This window comes from Bos indicus x Bos taurus, chromosome 18 (assembly GCF_003369695.1).
Source record: "Bos indicus x Bos taurus breed Angus x Brahman F1 hybrid chromosome 18, Bos_hybrid_MaternalHap_v2.0, whole genome shotgun sequence".
Lineage (NCBI taxonomy): Eukaryota > Metazoa > Chordata > Mammalia > Artiodactyla > Bovidae > Bos > Bos indicus x Bos taurus.
In genome coordinates this window covers 47,153,745-47,179,938 of record NC_040093.1, presented here as the reverse complement: position 1 = coordinate 47,179,938, position 26,194 = coordinate 47,153,745, and the positions used below count along the sequence as shown (strand labels likewise).

The 26,194-nt window shown below is 40.0% G+C and overlaps 1 protein-coding gene and 2 non-coding genes across 7 annotated transcripts in view; all 3 read left to right on the top strand.

Annotated features, from left to right (window-relative positions):
* TENT4B (terminal nucleotidyltransferase 4B) overlaps nucleotides 1–25,676 on the top strand; it is a 73,042-nt gene extending 47,366 nt beyond the window's left edge. The window contains exons 2-12 of one of the 5 annotated variants that reach the window (XM_027513630.1): nucleotides 6,265–6,388; nucleotides 8,752–8,798; nucleotides 10,226–10,346; nucleotides 11,435–11,542; nucleotides 13,618–13,746; nucleotides 14,544–14,757; nucleotides 16,359–16,485; nucleotides 16,593–16,696; nucleotides 16,937–16,983; nucleotides 18,707–18,871; nucleotides 19,995–22,643. In XM_027513630.1, the coding sequence (XP_027369431.1) occupies nucleotides 6,265–6,388; nucleotides 8,752–8,798; nucleotides 10,226–10,346; nucleotides 11,435–11,542; nucleotides 13,618–13,746; nucleotides 14,544–14,757; nucleotides 16,359–16,485; nucleotides 16,593–16,696; nucleotides 16,937–16,983; nucleotides 18,707–18,871; nucleotides 19,995–20,171 (1,363 nt within the window). In that variant the 3' untranslated portion in view covers nucleotides 20,172–22,643. Of the gene's footprint in view, nucleotides 1–6,264; nucleotides 6,389–8,751; nucleotides 8,799–10,225; nucleotides 10,347–11,434; nucleotides 11,543–13,617; nucleotides 13,747–14,543; nucleotides 14,758–16,358; nucleotides 16,486–16,592; nucleotides 16,697–16,795; nucleotides 16,984–18,706; nucleotides 18,872–19,994; nucleotides 22,644–25,302 lie in introns of those variants that run through there. The other 4 variants (XM_027513629.1, XM_027513633.1, XM_027513632.1 and 1 more) reach the window with 4 other exon arrangements.
* Nucleotides 3,436–3,517, top strand: LOC113876866. The gene has a single exon (XR_003506604.1). It is a non-coding gene; the product is annotated as a small nucleolar RNA U2-19 (small nucleolar RNA).
* On the top strand, nucleotides 3,656–3,725 carry LOC113876865. Its single transcript, XR_003506603.1, has one exon. It is a non-coding gene; the product is annotated as a small nucleolar RNA U2-30 (small nucleolar RNA).
* Nucleotides 25,677–26,194: the final 518 nt, after the last annotated feature.

Below are 26,194 nucleotides of genomic sequence, written 5' to 3'. Positions count from 1 at the left end.
TATATCTCTAGGACCTGATTCATCCTGTTCGACTGAAACTATATCCATTGAACAACTCCCCATGCTCCACCCCACTACAGCCCCTGGCATCCATCATTCTATTCTCTGCTTCTGTGAGTTTGGCCGTTTTTAGAGTGTGTAAGTGGAATCACACAGTATTTGTCTTTCTCTGATTGGCTTATTTCACTTAGCATAATGTCCTCTCAGGTGTGTTGGTGTTTCACATGGCAAGATTTCCTTTTTAAGGCTGAATAATATGTCATCATATTGTTTCCTTTGACTGTTCATCTGTCAGTGTATTTTTGGGTTGTTTCCGTATCTTGGCTACTGGGAATAATGCTGCAGTAAACGTGGAAGTGCAAATACTCTTCCAGATCCTGATTTTAATGAAAGATGGGGGATTTTAAAGATTATTTATATAAATATCATTTATCACTTATACAATAACCTCTTAGATTGTAGTGATTTACATTTTTACATGCAGCATGTGAATGCCTTTTCCATATGTCCTTGTCAGAATTGTTTATTATTAATCTTAAAATTTTGCAGGGGAGGAGTATCTTGTTATTGACAGTAACTGAATAGACTTGGTCAGTTCCCTGGGGACTCAGATGGTAAAGAATCTGCCTGCAAGGCAGGAGACCTGGATTCAATCCTGGGTTGGGAAGATCCCCTGGAGAAGGAGACGGCAACCCACTCCAGTACTCTTGCTTGGAGAATCCCATGGACAGAGGAGCCCAGCGGGCTACAGTCTGTGGGATCACAAAGAGTCAGACACGACTGAGTGACTAACACATGACATATGCCTTCATATAGGTCTGAGGTTACAGTTAAAGAGGACTTCAGTTACGGAACTGAATGGCTTGACCTTGATGTGACACTGTCCTCAGGCACATTGCAAGCTGGGCAGGTGTCCCCCAGGAAGCAGTGTTAGCCCCAAGCAGATTTTGGGTGAACTGCCGGGGCAGTGTTGAGCAGAGGGGCCAGCAGTGGGTCATCTGCCCGCCTTGGCCTGGCGGTATCAGGGAGACTGCCATGTTGATTTTGGTTCTGAGGTTGCAGGCACTGCTAAGAGACTCACACCCCACCCTGGGTTGCCCAGCTGAAAAGGTGTGAAGCAGTTCTTCCCTTTTATAGCCAGAGAAGTTGAGCCTTTGAAGACTGTTTTGAAAGGCTAGCATATCTCCTCTGGGGGAACTCTTCTCAGAGCAAAAGTGATTTTTTCATGTCTTTATGACCTAAATTATCTGTGGGTACAGAAGCTATTTTTTTATTGACATTTCTTCTTTGTTCCATTAAATTTTTGTGTTATCATTAATTTTTGAGTTTAAGTTTTACCCCAGCAAATTAATTTTGATTCTCATTTTCTAAAAATTTTGGGTTGGGGCATCCTCTCCAGTTATATAGAGGCACTTATTTTATCATATTGCTTTTATATACTTTTCCACTTTGCTGCTCACTTTATCTTTTAAGAAGACATTGCTATCCTAATAGAGGGCACTGTGTTTCTGTCACTCAGGAATTCTGATCACAGGAGAGCTGTGTTTTGTAATTCTAAGATGAGAAACTGTACGGTTGGGTGTGTACCACACAGCAGTGTTTGCTAATTTAACTAATACCGAGTTTTAACCCAGAAGTGGAAGAAACTGAAGTTTTCTCTGTGTAGTTGATACCAGAGGCATAATTAATGTGTGAAAGCAAACTTGCACACTTTCTCCAGTTTCCAGCCTTTATTAGGTCATCATGTCACTCAGAAGTGTGCCAGGCATGTAGTAGGCACTCCAGAAATGGGACTCAGTTCCTTTAGGATTTTTAAAGCACCTGGATATACGTTGTACCATGCCAGTCAAATTATGTGGTCCATGGGGAAAGAGCCCCTCAAAATTATCTTAAAATTTTCATTGGAAGTTTATCTCCTGATTGTACCAAGATTTCTCACTTAGTTCTTTAATAAGCATCTTACATAAAGCCGGTTAAATATAGATGAGATAGGTAAGAATGTTTGTGTTTGGCTTGGGTAAGGAGATGACCCTGGCAGGCCTGAGATGGTTTCTCTGGTTCTTACTGTTCAAATGGTTTTTTGTTTTAACAGCCCTTCTTTTTCCGCTTACTCCTCTTTCCCTCCTTCCAGTATGGAAAAGGCAAAGTAATAAGAGAGGTAAGATAAGCTGTAGAATCATATTTTCCTAAATAGGAAGATAGTTCCATGGATTATTAAAATTTAGGATATTTTTTTCCTTCCATAACAGCTTTATTTTTAATAGCTGTTAACTGCTAGCATACCAGCTGTCTCTCAGTAGGAGAATGCGTCAGCAAACAGTGTTAGGGTAGTCTTTCCCTCCCTCCCCCGGTAATTATTTTTTTAATTATGAAAGTATGATAACACATTTACAGGAGACTTGGAAAATACAGGGAAAAATTACATATAGTTCCACTATATATTACAATTATTTTTAAAAGTAGATAAATAGATATTTTAGTTGGCATTTCAATATCAAACTCCCCCAATTTATTAGAATGAATAGACAGAAAAGTAGAAGGATATAGTACACCTGAAAAGCACTATGAACCAATTCAACATAATTAAGATTTATACAATTTTCACACAACAGCAGGACACAAATTCTGTTCAGATTCCCGTGGACTATAAATCTGGAGACACTGGAACATATCCAGGGTCATAAGAAATGTGCAAAAATTTCATGGTCTGTCTGAGGTATTGAAATCATAGAGTCTGTTCTCATATCACTGTGAAATTATGTTAGAAATCAACACCAGAAGTTATCTGAAGATAACCCACGTTTTCAAGTGCAGTGTGACAGTTACCAAGAGAGCTCTTTAATTTAGCCATTGAAAGTGTGGTAGGGTAATCTTGTTTTAATGATTTGTCACATAAAACTATCATACCTTTCCTCCAAATTAATGTGTGCTAATTAGAAACTTGACAGCCTAGTGATAAACAGGAGTTCTGGAATCTTCTCCACCTTGTAATAATGCCGAGTTCAGAAATCCCTTACAAGACCTCTGTTGGCTTTGTGGTCATCTGAAAGTGACTTGAGGTGACGAGGACCTCACCACCCTGCAGGGCGACCTCTTTGCACTTCCGGAAGCTGTCATAGGAAGGCACTCCTGCTCGTCTGCACCCTGCCTGTGGGGAAGCAGCGTGGGATATATGTATCACACACACAAACTGCTTCACATCATGAGTATTTGTGTCCATCACTAGATGGACACCACCCAGGGCAAGGATCATGTGTGACTAGCTTTTTTCCTTGTAATACCTTGAACGCAGATACTCAGTAGTGTTTGGAGGATGACTTCTTACTTAGTTTCATATGACTTAAAGATTAACTAGAGGTTGGGCTAAACACTTTTTGCCTGTTATTTAAATTATAAAATGTGTAAGTTTCTCTGAGATCTGCTCTTCCTGAAGTGGATCCATGATGAAAATAGCCTAATCTGAGCATCAGAAAAGACCCCTTAGTCTACCTGATGCATGATCTCTATAGTTCTGAGAAGCAAAGGGTAATTTAAAGTAAGGGGTATGTGTGTGTGTGTGCGCACGCGTGTGTGTGAAAGTGATAACTGAGGACTTAAGTGATGGGTGGGTGAGAGCTGGCTGGGAGGGTGTGTGTAGGAAAAGCTGATCAGTTCTGAGCAATGATTAAAAGGTTTTACTACAGACCTTTATAACTATGAAGGTTTCTACACTTGATCTGAGCTCAGAATTTTTTTAAAAAAATGTGTAAGTGGGCCTTTGTAGGGTAGCTAACAGTCAAATTTAGGAGGTTTTTCCCATTGGTTACAATGGAAGTATTCTACAGTGATATGCTTTCAAACCACAAATAAACTGATAATTCATAGCAAATGATCTAGTTAGATAAGAAGTCCATTGTTTGGTTGTTTATTTGTGGTTCTCATCCCCACCAAAAGTGCAGAAGAGTAAAGCAAGCCATAAACTCTCTAATGACTAATGATTTTAGCTGTTGTCTCTCAGAAACCAAAGGGGATGACCTTAGAGAATATATTAAAAGCTGAGAAGCTTAAAAAAAAAGTCTGAAGATACTAGGGTACCTGGAAGGCACCTAGTTAAGTCAAGGAAGACTTGACTCCACTGGGAGTCTCTGGGTTTAGCGGCAGAACTCCCTGGAGTTTTAAAATCCAGTTTTCCTGTTCCACAGTGAACAGGCACAACGCTGCCGTCGGTCATTCCTTACCAAATGGCCCAGCCGTTGGACACCAACGGCCTGAAAATGCTCCTGGCTGCTGCTCCCTAGGTTGTGCCTGAGAACTCTGAGGCCAGAAAAGGAACACAGCTGCCCTCAGGCAGTGCCTGAGTATGGAACTTAAGTGTTTTGACTCTAAAAAGAAAATATCAGAAGAAGCAGAAACTACTGATTAAAGTTTACTCTGCCACATTCTGTTAACAGCCAGTGGATGTTGAGATTTGGTCTTCTTTCCTTTCCTTGCAACCATTTTGGGTCTCCTGGTGTTTCTAGCTTCCTGTGGATCCCAAACCTGCTCTGGACCTGAATGGGCTTGCAGCTGCGGGCACACCCCTCCTTCTAGATTTTGTTACTTGGAGGCTGCCCTGCCTCCCACTGCCGCTCCCCCTGCCGCCGCCGGCATGCTCCCCTCTGGTGCTTGGCACCCATTGCTGTTTAACTGGTGCCCTTCTCCTGGCTTCCTGGTTCATCGCAGCTGTGCTAGACCGAGATGACCACCAGAGCATCCTCAGTCTGGTATATTACCTCCAGCGACCTGGAGCTGGGCCTCACGTCTTGTCTGCATCCAACCCAAGTTTTGCAGATTTCCTCCCATTTCATACTGAGGGAAACTGCTGGTGACTCGGACAGTAAAGAATCTGCCTGCAATTCAGGAGACCCTGGGTGGGGAAGATCCCCTGGAGAAGGGCATGGCAACCCACTCTAGTATTCTTGCCTGGAGAATCCCATGGACAGAGGAGCCTGGCGGGCTACAGTCCTTGGGGTCACAAAGAGTTGGACAGGACTGAGTGGCCAATCTTACTTTCCCTCCTAAAGGTAGCTCTTCACAGCTGCACCGCCTTGTTAAGGAATGCGGTTTTCATTTTCTTCTGTTCTGATTCTTCGTTTTCTTCTGTAGTAACTGACTGCACGCAGCTCCCCAGCCAGCCTTCTTAGTGTTTCCTTTCACCTTGTTCATCCGTTCCCGCAGCGCCTCAGACCTCAGACCTCAGCCCTTGCAGGCACCCTCACTCTTCTCTTCCCGTTTCTGGTCCTGCCCTGTGGCCCCGCCATTGTGTCTGTGTGTGTGTGGCATTTCTGAGCCCATTTCTTTCCTGCCGCCATGCTCCAGACCTTGAGCCAGCCCTGCACTCGCAGTGATCTGTGAGCCATCCTTTCTGCATCCAGCCTTGTCTCTTTGCCAGCCTGTTGTTGGCACCATTGCCAGATCTTAAAATCTTAAAATGCTCCATTTTTGAAGTCAGTCTTTCCCTGGTCCCTTTCAGAATCGTTTAAATAGTTCCCTGTTACCATCCGGGAAGGTCTGAACTTGTCGTGTGTTGCTCAGAGCCTGCTGTTGTCCGGTCCTGCCTTCCTCTCGGGACCTGCTCCTCCCTCTCCTCCTCCCCCTGCCACAGGCTGTGCCCTCTGCTCGGTGCTCCCTGAGGGGGCCTCGTACCTCTCGGTCTCCGAAAGTCCTTTTAGCTCCTTTATGGAGCCTTGTCTGCCAGCCATTCCTTTTAGGTCTTTGTTGATACTCCCTGGCTGACCTATTCATTTGACACTTAATTCACTAAGCAGACATCATGAAAGACATGCTTTTTTGCTCCTGTGAGGAATGGATTTCAGAGGGGGAAGAGGGTCACCCCCACTTCCCAGAAGCTTGTCTGTGTCTTCTTGTGTTTATATCTACTGGATCAGAAGTGTAAAGGCAGAGTATAAAGGCCTTCACTTGAAATTTAAGAAGTTTTGAAATCACCAGCACTCAGCAAGTATTCTGCACAGGCAGATAATAAATGTGTGAGAGCTGCTAGTACACTCCAGTAAGACTTCTTGGAATTTGGAATTTCTCGTTTTTAATTACTTTTGCATTTTGATTAAATTTTGTGCATTCCTATTTTAGCTTAGCGTGAACTATAACATTAAAATTAAGGTGAGAAATCTATGAATGTAAAACCTGCAGATGACTTTAAGACTTAATTGGGTAAGATTATTTAAAATAGTGATTTCTCATTAGATTGGCCTTGTCCGTATTAACTTCTCTGCTTTTTTTCTTCAGTCTGCATGAAGAAATCAGTGATTTTTATGAATATATGTCTCCAAGACCAGAGGAGGAGAAGATGCGGATGGAAGTGGTGAACAGGATCGAGAGTGTGATTAAGGAGCTCTGGCCCAGTGCTGATGTGAGTACCTGTCTGGGTGCTTAGGTAGTATCCCTAAGATGTATGTGCATCTGTAGAATTGTGGTCTAATGCAGTTTCAAAAACTAACCATTTTCTCCAGCCTTTAGATAAAATTTTGGGCTTCCTAATTGTTTGCATTGAATTGAATGACTGACTTAAGACTACTTCTTTGTGGTACTGCTAAAGGCAAACTATATTTAGGAATCATTAGTATAAAGAGAAGAAAGACAAATCAAGCCTCTTTGTGTTGATAGCAGTGGGTTATTTGGATGTGATGTATCAAAACTCTGTTACTATTTTGTTCCAGCCTGTCAGTATGAACATTGCATAATTGTTTATAGCTGAATGAAGATGTCAGGTAGAAATTTGTTGTGTCATTTGAAGTTCATTTTCATAGTCTAATGTAGGCGTGTACTCTACTCTCCTGAAACTGCCGTTTCCTTCTCTTTTTCTTATCACTCCTTGTCTCTCAGTATAACCCCCACCCAGTGAACAAACTTTTGCCCAAGATTTCCTCTGCTTGTTTGTGGTTCTTATTATTGATGGTCACCTTGGGGGGCTCCTTTGAGGGTTTATTCTACATTTTGTTCATTCAAAGAAGTAATTTATTGGAATGCCTTCCTTTGTATTATGTAACTTTTCTTTAGACTGTGTCATGGGATGGCAAGAGCAAATCCAGGGAAGCTTTTTTGATCCAATTGGCAAAACAGAGAAGCTTCAAATAAGATATTATAGGTACAGGGAAGAACGCATGCAAGCATGCTTAGTCATGTCAGACTCTGTGACGCCATGGACTGTAGCCCGAGAGGCTCCTCGGTACGTGGGAGCCTCTAGGCAAGAATACTAGAGTGGGCTGCCGTTTATTTCCTCCTCCAGGGGACCTTCCTGACCCAGGGGTCGAGCATGGGTCTCCTGCATTGGCAGCTGGGTTCTTTACCACTGAGCCGCCGGGGCTTCCCACAGGCAAGAGCGAGTGACACTAGTATTTTATCAAGCAGCTGCTGTGTGCCACGTTGCTGCTCCTGCGTGATCTAGATTGGTGACTCCCTGGGAGGCATTTGGCAGTGTCAGAGCCATTTTTGATTATCGTGACTGTGCCCCTGACACAGTGAGCAGAGGCCAAGGAGGTGGCTAGACATCACACGATGCACAGGACAGCTCTTCACAGCAAGGACTTACCTGCCCCAGATGTAAGGTTGAAGTTGAGAAACCCTGATCTGAATCAGTCCTCCTCCGGATGAGGGCGATTTTAGAACATGAGGCTGTGATTGAGTCCCTTGGTGCACCTCACCTCACAGGCTGAACTTTTTTCGTGGTTCATCCCTCATGGCAGCTACTTGTGTGCACGTCTGCCTGTGTCTCCCACTGTTCTCTGTGGGTAGAGATGGGCTGTGTGCTGGTGTTGTGCCGCAGTATGCTGCTATAGCGACAGTGCCTGGTGTTCTCTGTGGAGACTGCCTGCAGGCTGCCGCTCGTCCTGTGACGGAGGCAGTCTGCCCGTAATCCAGGAATCTATGAGGAGATTCCTGCCTAGAGGAATAGAAGTTAAGGATTTGGGATTGTGTCTTTAGATTTTTTTAGGGCAGCAGCAGCAGTGAACATTCCTTTTGAAAGGTTTCTGTTTAAGTCCACATGTTTGATATTTGAACCTATATTTAAACTAACTTTCAGAAGTAGTGCTACTTAATACTACTTTCTGTGAGACATGGAATCTTGCTTCCCCGAAAGCGTGGTGGTAGGAAAAAAAATGCTCTTGTAGTACTAAAAGTGACCAGTAGAGGGTAGCAAAGTCCTACAGTTCTCCATGGTTTGGCCTTTCATCTGGTATTTTTTGTTGTTGTTCAGTCCCTAAGTCATGTCCGACTCTCTGCAACCCCCATGGACTGCAGCACGCCAGGCCTCCCTGTCCTTCACTATCTCCTGGAGTCTTCTCAAACTCATATCCATTGAGTTGGTGATGCCATCCAACCATCTCATCCTCTATCACCCCCTTCTCCTCTTGCCCTCACTCTTTCCCAGCATCAGAGTCTTTTCTAATGAGTCGGCTCTCACGTCAGGTGGCCAAAGTATTGTAGCTTCAGCTTCAGTATTAGTCCTTCCAGTGAATATTCAGGGTTGATTTCCTTTAGGACTAACTGATTTGATTTCCTTGCTGTCCAGGGGTCTTTCAGGAGTCTTTTCCAGCACCACAATTGGAAAGCATCAATTCTTCGGTGCTCAGCCGCATTTATGGTCCAGCTCTCACATCTGTACATGATTACTGGAAAAACCGTAGCTTTGACTGCAAAGTGATGTCTCTGCTTTTTAATACACTGTCTAGGTTTGTCATAGCTCATATTTTAATATAACTTTTTCTATTTCAGGTCCAGATATTTGGAAGTTTTAAAACTGGCTTGTATTTACCTACAAGGTTAGTACATTTATGAAGCTTTCAAGGAATTGTGTATTTTTCTAGAGTTTATTTGACTGTTAAATATGTAAGAATAGAAACAAAACAGATTTATGAAAACTTACTTGTATTTTATTTGAGTTACCTTGGAATAGAGTATCACTACAGAGAACTGTTCAAGCCCATAACGTAACCCACTAACACAGATGTTAATGTAATATTATGGTCATGACCTGGTCATGCTCTAGAGCTCTGTATACTCAGGGAAGCCAAGTCTCTCATTTTTTATTAAGAACTCATATTAGCTCCTGTCACCATATTCTGACTCAAAAATTTAGGGTATAGACTCTTCTCTGAGGAACGTCTTGGTCTTTTCAGGCCCCTTGTTATTTTAGTCTTCTCAAATGAGGTCTGTCTTGGCCCACAGCTGGGGATGAGAGTAGGATATGTATGTTGGGGCTGCTTCGAGGGGATGGTAAGACTTATTGAGGATCAAGTACCTGTTCTTCAAGAATTAAACTGCCGTGGTCTTCATGAAGCAAAAACATTTCATCGTGCGTTTGTTTTTATTGTGGTAAGAGCACCCACCATGAGATTTACCCTGTAACACACGTTCAAGTACCCAGTATGGTATGATTAGCCGCAGGCATCCGCCATGGTTTCCATTTGAGTTTGCTTCAGCCTACTTTACCCAAACTTAAAATATGTTCAAGTGGATGCATCCTAGCAATTTTCATTCTTCCCATTGTTGTCCTAGGCCTACAAAACTCTGAAATATTCAACTTTGAGTTCTTTAATATTTTTCCTTATTTAGGTTCTGAGCATCTGCAAAGCCTGAGTCATTCTTTCTAAAAATTTAATTTTTGTGATAACCTAGTTCAGATTTGAAAAGGGCACAAAAATAATGACAATGAAAAGTCTGAATCCCACCTCTGTCCCCCAGTTTCTCTGCTTGGAGGAGCTGCTGTTACCAGCTCCTTGCATATCCTTCCAGAGAGATTCTTTATATGTAAAAGGAAATGTGTGTTTCTTCCTTTCTTACACACATGGTGGCATACTGGATATACTGGTATGCCTGCATCTTGCTTTTATACTTGATAATGTAAGTCACGATTAACCAGTTAATTTCTTTCACTTGGAAGGTCTTAAGGTTTTTAGTACCAGAAGCCTTTATGAACAGGAAACATTAACTGATGTTTTTGAGGGTTTACTTCATTCAGAATCACCCTGAGACATGACTAGGAGAAGTAGGAGGTTGTTAAAATCGCCAGCCTCCACTTTCTGAAAAACAGTCCTCACCGACACATTTAGTCTTCATTGGGCAGTGTGAGAGTGAGAAATAAGTTTTCATCATGCTGGCAGTAACTTGCTGGCTGTAGCTTGAAGGAGTGACAGTGAGTACAGTTTCTTGCTTCTTTCAACAACTCCTGTCTGTGCTCTGTGTTCAGTGACATTGATCTTGTGGTATTCGGGAAGTGGGAAAACCTACCCCTCTGGACCCTGGAGGAAGCTCTTCGGAAGCATAAGGTTGCAGATGAAGATTCGGTGAAAGTTCTGGACAAAGCAACTGTAAGTTCTTTAACATTTCATCTTAAACTCTCCAGTTACTTATGCATGGAACGTGTAAAATTAAATTTTAATTTTGCACACAGTTGGATTGTGACTGAATGATTCCTTCTGTTCATGATCCCAGTGCTTGCACATAAACAGTTGCATTTGTGAGACAAATGAATTGTTCTGGTTATCTATTTCTTTAAAAATTTTTACTCTATTTTATCATATAATACTGTATAGATTTTTTAATATAAAAAGTGTAAGTAAAAATATGGATATCTAATAAAGTTTTAGTTACACAGATATTCTTCTATCATATTTTGTATCTTTGAAGAATTGTATTAATTGAAATTTTATAGATCAAGTCATTTTAACTAATGGAGTGAACATTAAGAATTTTCATGGAAGCTCATTTTAGAAATAAATATGTCTATTTTAGAAGTTTGGATATTTGCATGCCAGGTTTTATTAGAGCGAAATGGGTGGTTTCTTTATTAAAAACTATTAATTTGGAAATCTAGTTCTGTATATCAAGTTTGCTGGTCTCAGTTTTCTAATGCATGGTAGAAGAAGAGCTTTTTTTTCTTTTTTTAAAAGAATTTCTGATACTTCGTATAAACCATTCCATCATTTTTCATTTGAGAGTAATTATTACATTTTAAGTTCTCTTGTCTGGTTGTTTTTTGGGCTATTTGCAAAACTGACCAAAAATGCCAGTGACTTATTGTGTGTGTAGCTTAAGAATCTAGCAGTTTTCTTACTGGAAACAGTTTGGTGCTGTGGGCCGACATTCATAATTCTTGATCTTCTTGTGTTGGAAACTGTTCTCCAAAGTAGATTAATGTCGAGAAAAGTTTTTGTTACTTTGTTTCAAAACTCTCAATCAGTAGAAATTCCAAAATACACTGCATGAGTTTAAATGCTAAATATGCAACATAAGATATCTAGACAGCCAAGTCTACTCTGGTATGGCGTGTTCAGAATACTCAGTGTTTAAAGTCTTCCTGAGAAGGTCAGGATCTCAGCTCTGGTAACCTTCCGTCCTCCGACTTGTCATTTAACTTGTCTGACGTATTTAAGTTTTACCTTTCTTTTCTTTCTAGGTACCTATTATTAAATTAACAGATTCTTTTACCGAAGTGAAAGTTGATATCAGCTTTAATGTACAGAATGGCGTCAGAGCAGCTGACCTCATCAAAGATTTTACCAAGGTCAGAGAATTCATAGTGTTTATTCAATGAGACTATTAGAAAATGGAGTTATGTTTTGAAACTCTGTTGTGGTGGTGTTTTGGTATACTTGGCTAAACTATTTTTATATGTGTATTGCTGACAAATGCTTCTTTTCTGTGCGGTGGTTTTTACTTTCCTTGAATCTGCTTGTCATAATCAGTAATTTATAGTGTGGCCTCAGGTAAGAATTAAGGGTTGAGGAAGCCTTTGAAGAGCTTCTCTGCCCTAGATCCTTCCTCTTAGGGAGATTCGGGCTGAGTCATGCCACGCAGTTCACTCCTGTCTGCTTTCAGTCTCGCAGGAGTTCCGATTAAGACCCTCTCTAGGAGCCTTTTCTAGGTCTTAATCCCCGGGTCACCTGCGCGGTAGGTCCTGCAGATGTCCTTCCCTTATCTTGGAGTGATTTAAGTCTGTTTCTGCTTGTTCTGTTTTCTTCCTAGAGAGTTCACAATTTATCAACACCATCTTCAGCTGGACGCATTGGCTTTTTTCTCCCTAAACTAAAACTCTGCACTGCTTTGGCTTAAATTATCTTTTCTCTCCATTTGATTTTTTTCTTTAGCAGTTCTTCGAGTTCACCTTTTTCTTTTTATGTAAGAAAAAATTATAACTCTCATGTGATAAACATTATATTCTCATATGAAATGTGCAGAAAAAGAAAATATCCTTAATCCCATTCTTTTGGAGATACTGGGTGTGTGTAAATTTTCTTTTTACCAGAAAAGAAACTTTTTAAAAAATTGAGAATAATACACATAATTAAAAAAAAAACCTATTATAAAAGGGTAGCAAAAAGTGAGTTTACTTTGTCTGCTTAGATCAGCTACATAGGATTTGCCTTCATCAACTTCTTTTCTTTGTTTATCATCTTCTTGAGATTTTTCACTAAAGAAATAGCATACCATATATATGATGTCATACTTTTTTTTTTAAAACTTGCTATTTTGGAGGATTTTTGTGTCAGCAGTCAGGAGTTTCTTGAGTCTTCTCATTGGCCACCCTCGTCAGGATGGGCCATGCCTTGTGCAGGCAGCTCTTCCCGTGTTGCTCCCAGTGTCTTCTGCTCTTACAAAAAGCGCTTGGTGAGCATCTTGCACGTCTGCATCTTTCTTTACACTAATACATTGTAAGAAGATTCCTGGAAATGGAATTTCTGGGTCAGAGGATATATGCAGAGAAAATTCTCTTGGCAGTTTGCTTAATTGTTCTTTAAAGAGACTACATCTATTTCCGAGTTCAACCATAGTGTTTAAAAATGTTTATTTCTCCATATTTTTGTTGTTTCTCACGCTCGCTTACTTTGACATGATTTGCCAAAGTATAAACGCTTTTTTTCCTTAAGGAAGCGGTGCGTGTGCGCTATAAGCGTCAAGGAAAGAATGGCGATTAGTGGCTTCCTTAAGGCTCCTTTCTCCACGTGTGTTGCCGGCTTTGTTCTCGGAGTCCCTACTCCGGGGCCCGACTTGCGGAGAGGACTTACTGAGAATGAGCTTGAGTGAAAGATGGACTCAGGCTGTCCTCCTCTGCCCCCGCGGGTGTGCGCGCCCTTCCTTGTAAGGCACGGAAGGTGGGCTGCGTGTTCACCTGCCCTCGCCGAGGACCGCAGGCAGGGTGACCTGCTCTGGGCTCCGCAGGATCGCCTGGAGGGCCTGGTCTGCCTGTGCCGTTCTACTTACAGAAGTGGTTCTTTAAAATCCCATGGATTGACTGCTTTGAGAGTTGAGACGTCGTCCCCTACCGTTTCTTTTATCTATTTACAATCGAGACTTGTTCAGTAAATCATAAAATGAGTGTCACGCGATAGGTATTGCTAGTGTTCTGTCCCATAGTGAATGCTGGGGTGCTCTCTGTGTTTGGGGTTTTAGATGTGAGGACACAATCCTCAGTTACTTAGAGCTTACTTTTTTATAGTTTGTTTTTAAAGTGCGCAAGTATATATCTTCACCAAAGTTCGTCATGTAAGGACCAGTTTATACTGAGAGACCATTTATGCTATTAATGTTCCAGCTATTACTGATGTAGGAATTCATTGAAAATGTAATTTTCTTTTCCAGAAATATCCTGTATTGCCATATTTGGTTTTAGTATTGAAACAGTTCTTATTACAGAGGGACCTTAATGAAGTATTTACGGGTGGAATTGGTTCTTATAGTCTCTTTTTAATGGCAGTAAGTTTCCTTCAGGTAAGTAAGTTATACCCTGCTAGTGTACACTAAATGTTTTTTGTTAAATAAATCAGCTGGGAATCATTTTGGAAAAAAATTTTACTCAAGCTCTAATTAGAATACTTCCCTTGGTTACTGACAACTTTTCCCTTTAAACGCTTTAAACCAGGTACCTTTTTTATAATTTAGCAATTAAATATTTTAAAATCCCAAGGAAAGAATTTTTTTTTTTTTAATCTCATGTGTTCTAATATTTTTGAGACTTTTCACTACAAATTTTAAAACAAAAAGTATGGTGCAGTTTCCATAGGTGTGCATAGTAACATAAATGCCAAAAATAAGAATGTCTTTCTAAGCAGTTACTATTCTAAGTGGAGACTTACAGTTGAGTCTCACTCGATGTCTGGGTAAGATGTGTTGGAAGTCTTAATATCCTCAGTGAGCGTGCTCATGTGGTACAGCAGTGTTGCCAGCTGCCTGACTCTGCTGGTGAGTCAGAATGACTTCCTTGATGTTGGGCCAAGCCGACTCTCTCAACATCCTGGGCAGCTGTGAAATCCAGCCTCGTAAATTATCCCCCACACCCGTGGGCTCCACCTACACCCTTGGGTTCCACCCGCGCCCATGGCGCTTTCGGTTGTCTATAACACAAGTACTGTTACAATTAGTCTGCTCTAACTCTATTATCTGTTGGCTGCTCTGTGAAACTAAAATTATAATAATATTGTTTATAGAAGTTAGAATGTCATTTACTGTCCTCACCTTGAATTCAGAGAAAATCCAATGTAATTTTTTTTTTTTTCTTCTCGTTTTAGTTACATCCCAGGGAAGATGCTTGCATCCCCAATACAAACTATGGTGTTCTCTTAATAGAATTTTTTGAATTATATGGACGACACTTCAATTATTTAAAGACTGGCATCCGGATAAAGGATGGTGGTTCCTATGTGGCCAAAGATGAAGTACAGAAAAATATGCTAGACGGCTACAGGCCATCCATGCTTTATATAGAAGATCCTTTACAACCAGGTATTGAATTTAGGTAAATTTATGGACATTCAAGAAGAGGGCATTGGGAATTCCCTGGAGGTCCAGTGGTTAGGACTTTGAGCTTTCACTGCTGAACAGGTTCAGTTGCTGGTTGAGAAACAAAGATCCTGCAAGCCACCCAGCTCAGTCCAAAAAAGGCTTAGTCATTATATTGTACTTTAAACTCTCTTCAGGTGAAAAATTAGGGATTAACTTGTAATTGTAGTCATTCATTTTTCCTCAAGATATTTTATAAGCAAACACATGAACATAAACACACACACCAGAAAAACACATTGTATGCTTGCAAATGAGTGGGGTTAGGAGTAAAATTTATTTGACTCTTAAAAGCAAAGGAGAACAGATATTAGCTCTGTGGGTGGGTTTGTGTGTCTCCAGTTTGATAGCCATTTTAAGTTCTTCTCTCTTTAGTCCTTACTGCTCCTGATTCTAACCAGTTGTCAGCCAGGGATGTAAGTGAGGATTCTGAGACACACTGCATGTTTCAGAGCTCTTGAGAGAGAGGGAACCAAGAGACAGTTTATTTTCCTTTTGGACCCTTCTTCCTTCTTTAATTTTGCATAGTGTGCTTTTTCCAGCTTTATGTTGGCTTGAAAGTGAGTGGAAAATTAATTCCTCCTCTTTTCATGAAGCTCTATGTTGCTTGCTTGTATTCTAATTTTTCTGGACAATATTTTTTCCTGGTATAATTGTAAAATATTTAGATTCTGCATTATTGGACGTCAGTAGAAATGCTTTTAGTCATTTGCTTTAATGTGTTGACTTTGAATATACATACATATATATAATATATATATATAGAGAGAGAGGCTTCCAGGGTGGCGCTAGTGGTAAAGAACCCACCTGCCAATGAAGGAGACTTAAGAGACCCAGGTTCGATCCCTGGGTCAGGAAGATCCCCTGGAAGAGGGCATGACAACCCACTCCAGTATTCTTGCCTGGAAAAATCCTGTGGACAGGGGAGCCTAAAGGGTTACAGTCCACAGGGTCGCAAAGAGTCAGACACGACTGAAGTGACTTAGCACGCATGCACGTATTGACTTTGAAAATAAGTAAGGAAAAAAAGTTAAAAGAATAGTTTCCTAGGAGCCCTTTTCTGGCTGAATGAACCATCTTATAAACAGTAATAGATTATTCATTGAGTAAATGTTCTTTGAAAGCCAGCTCTACGTAAAGGACACAAAGGATTTTTTCAGTAAGATGGTCCTTGCTTTTTAGGAGCTCATTATGTAGTGCAGGAGAGGTTTATAAAGCTAACAAGCAAAAAAATAGGTATTTCTAATTTAGTTTTGTTTTTGTTTCACTCTTAGGAGAAAATAGGCAGTTGCTTCTTTTATTTTCATAACTGTGTAAGGGCTAGTCCCTGTTGGGCCAGAAGACATTCAGGCAATTTATATGCCATAATGACATATTTATGCATGATCTACACGTTTAGAGCCTGGGGAGCTGTGGGGCCAACTAGCGGCTCATATTCTGAGGACAGTGATTGCCCTTGCTCTCCCAGAAGAGGGCTCGTGAACTTTCAGTTCATATTAAGCCACAGTAAATTTTAATATGTTATGTATATATTTCTTTTGAAGGTAATGATGTTGGAAGGAGTTCATATGGGGCCATGCAGGTGAAACAGGCCTTTGATTATGCCTACGTTGTCCTGAGTCATGCTGTATCACCAATAGCAAAGTACTATCCCAACAATGAGACAGAGAGGTAAAAGTTTCACTAAAATCAGCCCATTGCTTCAAAATTGTTTGCGACTTCTTATCTTCGAATTAATGTACCTTCGTTCTTTTTTTTTTTTTTTTTAACACTTGCAGCATATTAGGTAGAATAATTAGAGTAACAGATGAAGTTGCCACATATAGAGATTGGATATCAAAGCAGTGGGGCTTGCAGAATAGGCCCGAGCCTTCATGCAACGGTAAGAGTTTTTCATTGATCGATTGAGTATTAGAGGCTTTTCTGTGTTGTGTGTGCTTAATGGGAAGAAACGTTTTCCAATCTTTTGCCACTCTTTCAGGAAATGGTGTTACCTTGATAGTAGATACTCAGCAGTTAGATAAATGTAATAATAATCTATCTGAAGAAAATGAAGCCCTTGGAAAATGTAGAAGTAAAACTTCGGAATCTATTAGTAAACACTCTTCAAACTCTTCATCAGGTCCAGTGTCTTCCTCTTCAGCCACACAGTCCAGCTCTAGTGATGTTGTAAGTATGAAGACATGGTTTTCTACACCTAGCCCCTAGGGGTTCTATTGCTGGGATAATTCTATCTAGAGAGCCATGGCTAACTCATTTTCTTATTTGTTCCTCAGAAATTTTAATAACTTTAATGATTGTACTTTTTCTCAACATTGTGTTAAAATTTTCAAGCATACAACAGAAAGGGAAAGAATTTTAGTGAACATCCGTATACACTACCACTAGCCTCTGTCATTAACATTATACTGGCTTACACAGAGCTATCCATTCATTTACTAATTCATCTTATTCTTTACCACATTTCAAAGTTGCACAGATGTTAGGATACTTCCTACAAAGTACCCTCCTGTGCTTGTCATTACCCACAGTTCAATGTTTGTCGTTTTTTCTTTGTATATAAAATTAACATGTAAGGAAATCTTAATTATACATTTAACAAATGCTTACACATGTGTAACCCAAAATCCTAACAAGATGTTGACTATTAACATCTCCCCAGATGTTTTCTAGTCAATCCCCAATCTTACCGTCAGAGGTAACCACTGTTACGATTTTTCTAATACCATCAATTAGTTTTGTCCTTCAAAATTTTATAAAAGTGGGATATAAATATATATACCCCCTCAATCACCATTTATAAATGTACAATTTAAGTGGCTTTTTTTGGGGGGGATATTTATAGTATTGTATAGCCCTCACCACTATCTAATTCCAGGACATTTCCATCACCCCAAAAGAAACCTTTTAGTAGCCCCTAATTTCTTCTCTCCACCATGCCCTGGAAACCCCTAATCTACTTTGTCTCTTATCCTCATAGAATTTTCTAGTATCAGTTATACCTACCTACATTACTTATCCTCATCAGAGTTACTTTTGAGTTTGTTTAAAATTGAAATCTAAAATGGCCTTTATTGACTTTTATAAGTATACATGACAAAAAATAAGCTCAATGTGAAAAAGACAGTTTTTTGTTGTTGACGACCATTTATCATCATGGAGTCATAAATTCTCACATGCGGAATCTGCTTGTGTGCTGTTCTGGTTCCTAGAGCAGAGCCCTGGAGGACAGAGTGCTGAGCTGGCTGTCACAGACACAGGGGCGGAAGCAGAGACGCCATGAGAGGGAGCTCTAGGGACTGAGAGTGTGTGTCTCTGAGCTGCTGGGCAGAGTGCGAGGGCCAGGGCAGACTTGGGGAGAGGAGCAGTCACGGCCCAGGCAGCCCACAGACGGGTGGGGCTCGGCCCGGCGTCTCTGGGAAGTCCGGTCTACTCGGCATGTTTTTTTGGAGGGAGCACTGAGTTGTCATCGCTCTCAGAGAGTGAATCTTGTGAAGTGATTGTTGTGTATTTGGTTGAAGACATTGACTCAGGCACTGCACGTAGGCGCTCACTCTTCACCATGCTCGCTCCACAATACCGTGGTTCCTTTTCTGTAAATAAGAATGCGGATAAGCTTGGACCTCTGGGAGCTCCTTCAAGGCCGATTAACAGGGTCAGGCGTGGTCAGTGGATTTAACAATGAACAGAAACTCTCTGATAAAATAAGCCACTTTAAACCTTCGGAGGAGAACTTAAGCAGTTAATTTTATAAATTCCTCAGTGTGCTTCCTTTAACTCACAGATGTTCAGACTTAGTCCAGAGAGTGCTTAGCTGAAGTTGTTTTCCTTTCTTAATGTTGAACGTCTAAATCATTACTTGTCACGTTATAACTCACGTGACTTGTGTTAGGATTCCGACGCGACACCATGCAAAACCCCGAAACAGCTGCTCTGCCGTCCGTCCACTGGGAACCGGGTAGGGTCGCAGGACGTGTCCTTGGAGTCCTCTCAGACAGGCGGGAAGATGCAGAGCACCCAGACCACTAACACACCCAACAGCACCAACAAGTCCCAGGTGTGTGCAGCTTGTGTTTTTAATTGTCAGTGTTGAGTGTGGAATACCTAGAGTTTTGTACATGCATATACACGTGCACATGTGTATACACACACATTATGGCTTTGAAGAAAGCCCTAGGTTAAAGAACAAATGTATTTTATTCTAAGAGGTTCCAGAGCATGACAGTGCTTCTAGTAACAGGGTGTCCCGATTATCCCATGTAACATAAACCTTTGTGGAAATCTAGCAACTGGTGCTTCTTTATAAGATGTCTGGTCTAGCCAACACCTTACTACAGATATACAACATACAAATATTTGCTTCAAGTTATAAAAAGTTTCAGTTGTACCTGAAGTAAACTCACATGAAATTTTGGCATGACCTCCCTGCTATGTTGCACAATCTGAGAAGAACATATCCTTTTTTATTTTAAAATTCAATACCCAGTTGCAGTCAGCCATGGTCAGCTGATTAGCTTTAGCTTTGACTTAAAAAGGCCACAGAGACACTCTTGTAAGCTTTTTAGGTGCCTAAAATTTTATTCATCTTGAGTAATGAATCAACATGAGGGGAAGAAGCCATTTCATACTGGACTCTGGCCTAAGGCCATCACGCCCTCTCCAGTACATCAGGGACCCTGGGGAAGGCCCCTTGACAGTAGAGATTGACCGTTAAGTCAGTCACCACATGTCTGACTTAACTCACAGAATCCACTTTATCTGTACAGCTTTACACATGTGTGCATGTGCACCAAGCACAGACTCATTTAGAAATGGCCATTGAAGTGACGTGTGATAGCCAGAAAAGAGTGGCTAGCCGTGGTGACCCCTGACCTGGCAACACATCTGCATATCTAATTAACAGCTTCTTCCAGTAATGCCATCTATTATGTGATGTATTGATCGATAGGTTCCTTAAGAAAAACTTAATTCCATGTACTCTGTTAAGAAGTGGTCTTATGTTTTTTCATATTTCCATTAAAAAATTATGTAAGCCCCAGAGAGTTAACCCCTTAGCATGGTTTTCTGCCTATTAGATAAGTCAGTGTGTTCCTAATTATGAAAACTCCCAAGGGAGGTCTTACAAGCGCTGTGTTGAATCGCAATACTGATGTCTTTCTGACCGCTTTCCTTCTCTGCAGCACGGATCAACAAGGCTCTTTCGTTCTTCCAGCAAAGGCTTCCAAGGTACAACCCAAACAAGCCATGGTTCCTTGATGACAAACAAACAACATCAAGGGAAATCAAATAATCAGTATTACCATGGCAAAAAGAGGAAACACAAGAGGGACGCCCCCCTCTCAGACCTTTGTAGATAGTCGGCGTCGTGCGACGGACTGTCTTCTGTGTGCAATGATCTCACGCGAAGGACAGTTGGATAGGGACTCCTGGGAGACATTCGGGAGCCTTACCCTGTTCAGACGTTGATTTAGCAACTGCGTTTTTTCCCAGCTCGCCACGGAATGGATCATGAAGACTGACAACTGCAAAAACAAAAAGCAAGCAAAAAAGGGGGAAAAAAAAGGCTGCTCATTTGATAAGTCATATGCTATAACAGGGTCATTTTAAGATTTAAAGCTTGAATGTAAAATAAATCTATTTCTCATTGGCTTTATGCAGAGTTATAGGGGATAGTATTCAGTGTGGGTAGGGTGATAGACACAAGAAAATTTCAGAGGATGGGGTGGGGAAGGAAAACACAGGTATCATATAGGAAGTCCAAATTTCAAAGGGGAAAGTGATCTGTGCATGTTTTTTTTTTTTTAATATTTTTGCATATATTTACCATTTTATTGTGTGTATATATAGATGACCATATAGGAAATTGATATTTGTAATAGTGGATTTGTTAATACTTTTTACATAACATTACTGTTTAAATTGTAAACAGATTTTTCTCAGGATTAGTTTGAAAAATAATCTGAATTGTCATCTTAACATCCATCTATAGGGAAGTGATTAGTTCTATTACTCAAATTTGTTTCCTCAGCATTGAAATGACTTAATAGAACCCTCGTGACCTGCTGCAAAAATTTTCCTCTAAAGAAAAGGTTATGGTGGCAAATGACGTTTATTTTATTTTGTAAAAAAAAAAAAAATGTACTATGTACTTTTGTGTAAACACTGAAAAATCTCTAGTCATCTCTAAGAATTAACTTGCAACTGTTTTCTATAGTGCTGTCGTCTTGGGCAGTGGGCAGTTACATGACTTCGTGTTTGTTTCCTTTGCAGTCTTTTTTTTTTTTTTTTTCTTCCTAATAGGGAAAAAAAAAAAAGGCCACCCGCATCTGGTCCCATTCCTGTTGCAGTGAAACCTCGAGTTCCACAGACTTTGCATGCTGGCTCCTCTAACCCTGTGTGCTGCGTGTGCTTGTTTTTCTCATCTCTTATTCTTTTTTAAATTCATGCTTAACAACTGTGGGAGAGAATAACTGTAAACAGCTTTAATTAAATCATACTTATAAAAAACTATTTTCTTAAACTCCACTTTATGCTTTTGGTATTGTTGATCTTTAAAAATTAAATGGTCTTTGATAATGGATCTATTTTGTATTGCCTTATTAAGACCAAATACTTCTTGTCATCCCATTCTTTATCCTCTCCTTTCATGGAATTGTTATCTTTAATTAAAACTTTTTTAAACATTGGCTTGTTTCAATCATACTGTAAATTTTGGTTGTGGTCAGTTTTGAGTGCAAATGAGATGTATCATTCTGTTATTCATCACGTGTTGAGTTTGAAACTCAGTTGGAAATACTTAATAGAATGTAAGTGGTATTTCTGAAAATGCTTTCTTTCAAGGTGAACGCTTTTATGTTTAGCATCAGTGTCTGTGGCTCTGTTAATTACAGCCATTTCTGAGATGAGATTCTTTTATATATATATATATATACATATAAAGTACTATTATTGGCTTTTAGGAATTTCTTTTATATACGTTTATGAAATACTGAAGACCAACCAGACCGTTAATGGACACTTAGTGCAACTTTTTATAAAGAAAATAATGCTAAAATAAGACCAAAACTGATGTCATCACTGAAATTAACAGTTTTCAATATGTTCGTATTTTAATTCACAATGGAAAAATGTGTTCCAAAACTGGAAATTCATAATGCTTGTGTAAAGCGTGGAAGATTTTAAATGTGATGTTATTTTGACAATGTTTGAAATTTTAGAGTCACATTTTATTCTGATCAGAATTTTTATCAAGATGTTGAGCTTTTGTTTTTTTGAAACTAGTTTGTCATAACATATTGTGCATAATCACAGTATTTATTTTCTAGGATTATTGTGAATGTGTAGACTTATGTTTACTGCTAAGGGAACAATTATTTATAAAACAATATTAAATCCAGTATTAGCTGCCTATTTCAGACACTTAATACTTGCAGAGACCCATGTTACATTTACCACACTGAAGTTTTGTTTTGTTTTGTTTTCAAGAATCACCTTCATTGTTGAAAGTAAATGTACTCTTAGGGTGCAGATATTAGTGTTCCAATAAGCATGTGATTATATTAAGGTGGTGGTAGCGGGAAGATAATCTTGATTCCATTGGGAATCTTAGGTTTTCGTAAATTTATTGGGAAAATAGTTTTTCCTGTACTGCTGACGTTTCTTTTTGGTAAACAGTATCTTTCTAAAAGAAAAGCATGAAGGAGAAATTGAGGTGTGTACATTTCCTCAAATGACCAGCATTGTATTCGTGAATACTGTGTATCTTGCAATGAACAGTGTGGAAGCTGTTCATTTTTCAACCTGAAGTAAAATACTTTCAAGAACTTTTAGTTTGCCTGCTCATTTGTTTTGTACATTTCATCTCTGTATTTGACTCCTGTCTTTTTTTATTTTTTGAGTTTAAATACTTTCTCTAAAGATTTTGTGACTATGTCGGAAACGTGCCATTTAGATACTACAGTCCATCCATATCCATGGGTCATAACCTTCCTGTGCTAGTACTTGTAGAGAGGGACCTTTCAAATTCTGCCTTACTGTGGTGACATTTCTCTGGCGGTCACGTATGTGTACGTGGCTGGTGTGGAAACTCCTTAAAAAGTCATAATAAGCTTATCAATACTGGTTTTTAGAGGCGCTGATGTGTCAAAGAGGGGTCCGTCAGCGCAAAGTCTGAGCGGTTATGCTTTGATGATAAGGGTAAATGCATTTTTTTTCTTCTGAAGGTGCCCAGTTTTTAGTGTCTTGGATTTGTTTGGAGATGCTGCACATGGCTTGCAAATCTAGCTTTTACCTGTGGGGTCTACTGTTGCCTTCCAGTCTTTTAACAGTTGACCATATTATTATATGTTCGTTCTGATTTGAGTGTTTTACTTGGATTTTGAGCCTCTCATTAATATTTAGGTTATCTGCTTTGGCTCCACATATTCCTGGATAAAGTCTTCACAGAGCAACATGTGGTAGGGAGAGCATGTTAATAGTCTTTTTTTTTTTCTGCTGGAGTCTCATATCTCCATGTGTTTTCTTTTTGTTCCCTTCCCCATGTTACGGTGTGTGTACACTGTATTTCCCTTAACCTATGGACTACTGTTTGGGGACTCTGAGCTGTAGGTGAGTCACAAGAGAGTATGACGGCTCTGAGCTACAGGACTGTATTACTGGACATGTATTCATTGCAAAGACCTCTCTAGTGACGAGGATGTAATTTCTTAGGTTGCTCTGTAGAAATCCCTGGGAATCACCATCATAGGGTATTGTTAATAAGTTTTGCTGATGTTTTTATTGTTCATGGCATACCTTCCCAATTTTAACATTGATCTGAAGCTTGAAACCAGTCAGTTCCTTGAGTTAAACCACATGCTGTTGAGTTCTTAAGAGTTTCAGTCACTAACTCTAGATTGTTGATAGGAAATTAGTTGCTTGTCAGTTAACTTTTCAAACATTAAATGGTAAAGTATAAAAAGAGATACCCCCAGTTTTGCTGTGATAAGTATTTAAATGTCAAATAAATAATCAGAAGAGTGCATGCTTATCTATCAGTTCTTACTCTCATTAACTGTTTGAGTTAGTGGAAAGCCACATTCTCATATGGTATTTTGTGAGCAGCGTATTCAATAAATGACTGTTAAACCTGAGTGGGCAAGTTATATTTCCTAGTTATGGTTTATCCTGATGGTCATCGGTGACGTAGTTCATGTGGTGAAATGTGTAGAGAATGATGTAGTACTGAAGTGAGAGCAGAGATACATGTGAGCAGTTCCTTGGAAAGGCTGCTGATCTGTTGGCTATCCAGAGTGAAATATTTAAGGAGAATTTTTGGCTAATAAACTGCTACCCTGCTAATGTTTGTTGTACTTGTGTCAGGTTGGGTTTTTTTTCCCCCTGAGTATTTGGCTTTACATTTTCTACTTGAGTGTGTGCCTTACTAAGTTTAAGTTTAGCCCAGTCCACATTCTGCTCGCCTGAAGGAGGTAACACTTCAGAAAGCAGCTGAACCAGAGCGACAGAGATAGCGCATCCTCTTTGACGACTGAAAACGTGAGGTGCTTCCTGGATTTTCTGAGAGAAACGTTAGCCATGTCAGTAGGAACAGATGCTAACAGGGAAATCAGGTGTTCTCTTATTCCGTGTATTTCAGCGAACATGTTGATTGGTACTCGCACATGGTACTCGCACATCATCTTATGTTTTGCGTTTTAATTTAAGTCCTTTTGGTTCCACACAGTCGTGGCTTCATTGCAGCAGCTTCTCCGTGTCCTGATTACAGGGAAGGTCTGCACCATGGAAGCAGTCTGGGAGAATTTGTTAGAAGTGTTGTTTTTTCTTAAAGATGCTTTTGGTAACAAGAGATTATGAAACAAGCTGGTCCTTACGCACTGCTGGGGTGTGTGGGAGGGGAGATGAAAGAGGCCCAGGAGAAGCACGCTCTAAAACCAGTAACTAGGTGAAATTCAGTCCTTGTCTCATGGATTAGTCCACCATCCCTTCTAAAGAGAATGAGATTTGTGGGTATCAGCCACGTTCTTGGAGTTTCAGTTTATCTTCACCTTTCCGCTTGGGTTCTGTGCAATTCATAGCTGTTTCTAAATCATTTCATACTACTTTTATATTTGGTTGCAGTTTATGTTGTGTGTTTCTTTGTCCCTAAACATAATCTCTATTAAAATTTAAGATCACCTCTCTCTGGTTTTTACATGCTGAAATTTCCAAAGTCAAGTCTTTTGAAAGTCCTGTAATTATGAAACATTTCAAAGACTTGTTATAAATATCAGAGTCTTCACACTATACTCAGGACTAAAAAGCACCATCTCGTCAACGTGGTGTTAAAGATGAGAAGTTAGGTGGCAGCTAGTGTAGTTTCTAGATATGAAATGTGAAAGACTGTTGAGATAAACCTTTTTTAGTGGAACATACATAGAAACATGTATTTAGCAGTTTGATGAACCTATGTTTATTTTTAATAACCTTTTATTTATTTCCTTCTTTGATTAGCATTGCCTTCTGTGTTAAGAAATGCGGATTCCTGTGAGGTGCTGGAGGTTTGAATCATCTTGTCTAGTTACCGCTGCAGAGGCACTAAGGAATTTACCAGAAAATGAGATTTGATACAAATGATTTATGAAATCTCGACATTTCCTGAGGTCTTATCACTGGGCACCAGTTAACAATGCTATGAGTGAATTGCACATCTGGAAGCTTTTTTCTTTTTTAAGCTAACGACGACTTCTTCAAAGATGTGAATTGTTTGCCTTAAAAATTTTATAAATTGCATTTCTACACACATCTGCCCCCAGTGCTTACCATTGGGTTTATTATTCACAATCTGCAATTCAATAAAGGCTTTGTGCTTTGATTTATCTTCAAAACCTCTGGTATGAGCCTTTATGTAAGACTTGAATAGTTCCTGTAAAAAATTACTTTGTAATTCTAAGGACAGCCCAGTTTGCACTGCTAAGAGGTTGTCTTGTATATGTACAGATAGTATTTCTGTGGGTTTTCATTTTTTTTAATGCCAGCAGAGGAGTGGTAGAAGCTTGAAGATGCTTTTCTTTTTCCCTCTTGCCCATGTCCTAGCTTCCCCGATGGCTCAGCAGGTAAAGAATCCACCTGCAATGCAGGAGATGTAGTTTCAACCCCTGGGTCGGGAAGATCCCCCGGAGGAGGAAATGGCAGCCCACTCCAATATTCTTGCCTGAAAAATCCCATAGACAGCGGAGCCTGACGGGCTATAGCACAAAGGGTTGCAGAGTCAGATGTGACTGAGCACACATATCATAGCCAAAGATACCCTTTTGGCCTCCCCATAGCCATTGTAAGACTATGGGAACTGACTCCTTTGAATTTGGATGTTGGCAAGTACCGGCACGGTTTTATCCTTTGCTTT